General features: G+C 49.7%; 1 protein-coding gene across 1 annotated transcript; it reads left to right on the forward strand.

Moving 5' to 3' along the window:
- The first annotated feature begins 2477 nt into the window (after positions 1 to 2477).
- LOC119431498 (probable G-protein coupled receptor Mth-like 2) lies at positions 2478 to 3650 on the forward strand. Its single transcript, XM_037698979.2, has one exon. It carries the CDS (start codon positions 2586 to 2588, stop codon positions 3600 to 3602), a length of 1017 nt encoding a protein of 338 aa, XP_037554907.1. The 5' UTR covers positions 2478 to 2585; the 3' UTR covers positions 3603 to 3650.
- The last annotated feature ends 383 nt before the right edge of the window (positions 3651 to 4033 follow it).

Genomic DNA, 4033 nt, shown 5'->3' on the forward strand with positions numbered 1-4033 from the left:
GGGGTGTGCATTTATTTATCCTCCAACTAGCAGTCTCTTACATGCATTGCGAGGTGCGTGTGCTCATTCCTCTTTGAGGGATTCACATGCTCCTTCAGCCTGGTGTTGATACATCGTTCAAGGAAGAGAGTTCTCTCTGCAGATAGTGGACATTTTGAAACTTTTCAAGGGTCAAGGAATGGGGTTAAAGTTCACGTGCGAAACGGTGAGAGAGTCCAGAAAACAGTTTAAACAGCGCAGCTGTTTAAGCTGGGCGTAATGTGTCTGCTGAATTAAAATAAAAGAAAAAAAGAAACCCTCGCCGAGCGATGAGTCACCTGGGTTGCCCAGCAACCTCCTCGCGCAGCGGCGTGTGCTTCGCCTCCTCTCCGTGCCGTGTACGTGTTACCTTGACATGGGACGTTAAAGAGAGGGAAGGAGAGCACGCGTGCGGGGCGCGCTATGCTCGCGAGAGAGAAAGAAAAAATGAGAGCGAGAGGGTGAGAGAGAGAGAAAGAAACTGTAGCAGCACCAACGAGGCTACGCGCAGAGCTGCTGCCGACGCCTTTCGCGTTTCCCCGTTTCCCCGCGTTCGCTCCGAACGCGTGCGGTGTCCGTGAGTGCAGCCGGTGCCTCTGGCGGCGGCTCGTCAGGTTTCGTCCAGCCACGCCCCGGCAAGTGTGGAGGTGCAGCTTGGCCGTGACGTCACCGGCGAGATAAAGCTGGGACCACCGCGATGGCGGCAGAACTCTTGTTGACTCTGTGGCGAGTGCATGTACCCTTGACATAGGACGGGCCAGGTGATTCGGACCCCCAACGGAGAAGCTGCTCATCTTGAAGCGTGTCGTCCGGCCAAGCGAGATTCTGCGCGTCGCCTGCGAGCCGATTAAGAATACCGTGCCTAGCAGCACTCAGCATTTCCTAGCCAAACTTAGCCAAGCCTAGTAAAACCTGGAAAAAAAGCTAGGCCGATCACTAGCTGCGCTGGTTACTCCAACCTTGCACCACTAGTGCAAGCTGCCCAGTTTGTTTTTTGTTTTTTTTTAGCATACAGTTATACTTCGAACCTCATCATGTTTGCCGAACGTACCTGCCCAGATCTAAAAAACTCATCCTGGACTTTTGTCCGAGCCATTCTAACTTGTTAAAGAATGGTATTGCTTTGTCTAGCATACGGAACTCTTTGGTGAAGTCTTGCCTCCACAAAATAGGCGACAGCTTGTCAGGGCAAATAGTCCGGCTCCAGATAGCGAGGTTGCACAGGCTGTCATATCTGCGTCGGGTAAAAAGTTGTTCTAAGGATTAAAGAACCAGAGAGTAGATGAGGGCACAGAGGAACCTAGGTGGACCGGGAAGATAAAGTGAGTTGTCATCCCCTATGTCCACTGCTTTTGGATAGGCTGAAGACAATAGCTACTCGGTACGGCGTGAAAGTTGTTTTCTTGGCGAAGAACAAGTTCGCTAGCATTTGTTCAGCTGTGCGCAGGCATAGTGGTAAATTGAACAGCTGTACTACAGATACAAGCAATCGGTTTCGTTGCAGTCTTAAACATGCAATTGAATTAGTTACTCGCCCAACTTCAGTGGTGCATTCTGAGCCTTTCTCGTGTGGGCACACATATGTGGGTCAAACCGGCAGACGTATCAACGCCAGGCTGGAGGAGCATTTGAATTCCACCAAAGGGAATACGCACACGTATCTTACGACGCATGTAAAAGACTGCAAGTTGCAAGGTAAATGCACACCCCACTCTGAAAAATACAACTGTCTTTTATAAGCACACGGATCAAACGGCAAGAGAAGAGCTCACGAAAAAAAGAAAAAGGGGCAGTTTGTGTCAGCCATGTTTCTATAGCGCTTCATGATACTGAAATGGCTTTTTTAGGTGTGAACTAACACGTGGTAGCTTTTGGCGTGCTAACACCGATTACTATTGTCCGTGTTTACCTGCTCTACTGGATGATGATTGACCACGTAGGACCTGTCGGGTATATATGGTCTCTAACATTTCGAATAAACTTTCAGCGGCAAGTAGCGCTGTTTCCTGTCTTTCTCGGGCCTTAGCTTGTGTCCCACTAGTTTGCGCTCCGAATCAGCCATGCTTCCACACGAACTTGCCCATTTTCGCTTTTGATCAATTGAAGATATTGACGGCACGCCAATCCGACAAGCTAGTCCCCTGATTACTTTAATATTATCCTCTGTGTTTCCAGGAATGGTTTCTGCGCCAAGTGTAACAACGACATCGCAAATACGACCTTCTGGAGTGTAGTCGAGCACGGACAAGATCGCGGCGTCCACATCCTTCCTCCAAGAGTCGCCCAAAGTCATGCATCGCTTCACCTGAGGCCATGTAACCAAGATGTGACTATCCACACATGCTCGGAGAACATTTCCGAGGTCATGTCCCTGAAATGCAAGATGTACTACGCGCCAGTCCGGGACGCTAGCATTCCAAGGCTCACCAGTCTTCAAGAACGTCTACTGTGCCTTGTGCAACGGGGTGAATGTGTCGCGCTTGTCATGTAGCCCGACCGTTCATCTCCCTGTGGCGCGACACCAAGGCGTACAGACATCTCAGCTAAGCGGTTCGTTAAACCAAGTGATGAGGACCCCTGCGTGTTACGCGCATCACGATGGCCGCTGCTACATCAGGCGCATCCGGGACGTCTCAAACAGACATCATAGCTCCAGGGTGCAAGACCACAGTGTAGAAGATGAGCAAGATTCTACGGAACTGCATTTGCTAAGCAGGTACCGGTTGGAGGGAACAAGCAAATACGGTCTGCAGCACCACATCGCGCTTATCTGCACATCTATTTCTATATCTTTCCTCATCCTGAAGCTCATAGTGTTCTCTGCCTACAAGGAGGCCCGCAACTCTTCGTCCACTTGCACGACGTGCCTGGCAGTGACGCTGCTAGTCGCTCAGGTGCTCTTCCTCGTCACAAAGTGCGTGGAACTTGAGGAGTCCGCTTGCTTCGCCTGCGCGGTGTTTGCCCATTACAGCTTTCTCAGTACGTTCTTGTGGACGTGCGTGCTGTCCTTTGACATCTGGAAAAGCTTGACCACCATCAAGGTGTTCTCGACCAGCAGGAACACACTGGCCTTGTACTCTCTTCTCTCGTGGGGCGCGCCCCTGCTGCTCGTCAGCGTAGCTTTGACCGTGGATCAGATTGCTCCTCAGTCGGTGCTATCTCCCAACTACGGCGACCCAATCTGCTTCATCGGCTCATTCTGGGGCTTGGTGGTCTATTTCTTCTTGCCCATGGCGTCGCTAGTGCTGTTCTGCCTCATTCTATACTTCTACACTGTCTGCTACATTCACTCGACGTCTTCTGCAGCGGAGTGTGCGGACGACGACTCAAAGCCCCGACGTGGAAACAGTAGTCAACAACGAACCAACCTTGCGCTCTTCGTTCGCCTGGCCATCATCATGGGCGCTCCCTGGGCTGTCGCCCTAGCAGGATCGTTTGTCCACAGCGTAATCATCGAATCCATCGTGAACGTTTTGGTTGGCTCCCAAGGGGTCTACCTGTTCTTCGTCTTCAAAGACTACTGCTATATTTGGTCGTCTCTTCGTAAGCGAATAGCGAAGACAGCTCCCAGAACGAGTTCTTGAACATTTGCTTCACACGCTGCCCAGTCATTGGAATTTACTACACAGTAATAGCGTACTTTAAAGCCTTCAACAGCACCTGTGTTTTATATAATTCTTAAGAGCTAACAAAAATCTATACAAAGTTCGCTTGTCCAACTTTGTATAGATTGCAGGTCTTTCTCGATCTATGCAAAGATCGAAAAAGATCTGCAAACCACATTGTTCTATTCAGCAACAATGGGGACGAATTACAACAAATGATTGAGGGCCTTAACCGAGAAAGTGTAAGAGGGGGTTGAAGATTAAGATGCCAAAGCAAAGATAATGTTCAATATTCTGGCAAGGGAAAAAGAATTCAGGATCGCCAGTCAACCTCTAGAGTCTGTAAAGGTGTACGTTTATCTAGGCCAAAACTTACCGTAGACCTTGATCATAAGAAAATTTACAGAAGA

This window comes from Dermacentor silvarum, chromosome 10 (genome assembly GCF_013339745.2).
Source record: "Dermacentor silvarum isolate Dsil-2018 chromosome 10, BIME_Dsil_1.4, whole genome shotgun sequence".
NCBI classification, from domain to species: domain Eukaryota; kingdom Metazoa; phylum Arthropoda; class Arachnida; order Ixodida; family Ixodidae; genus Dermacentor; species Dermacentor silvarum.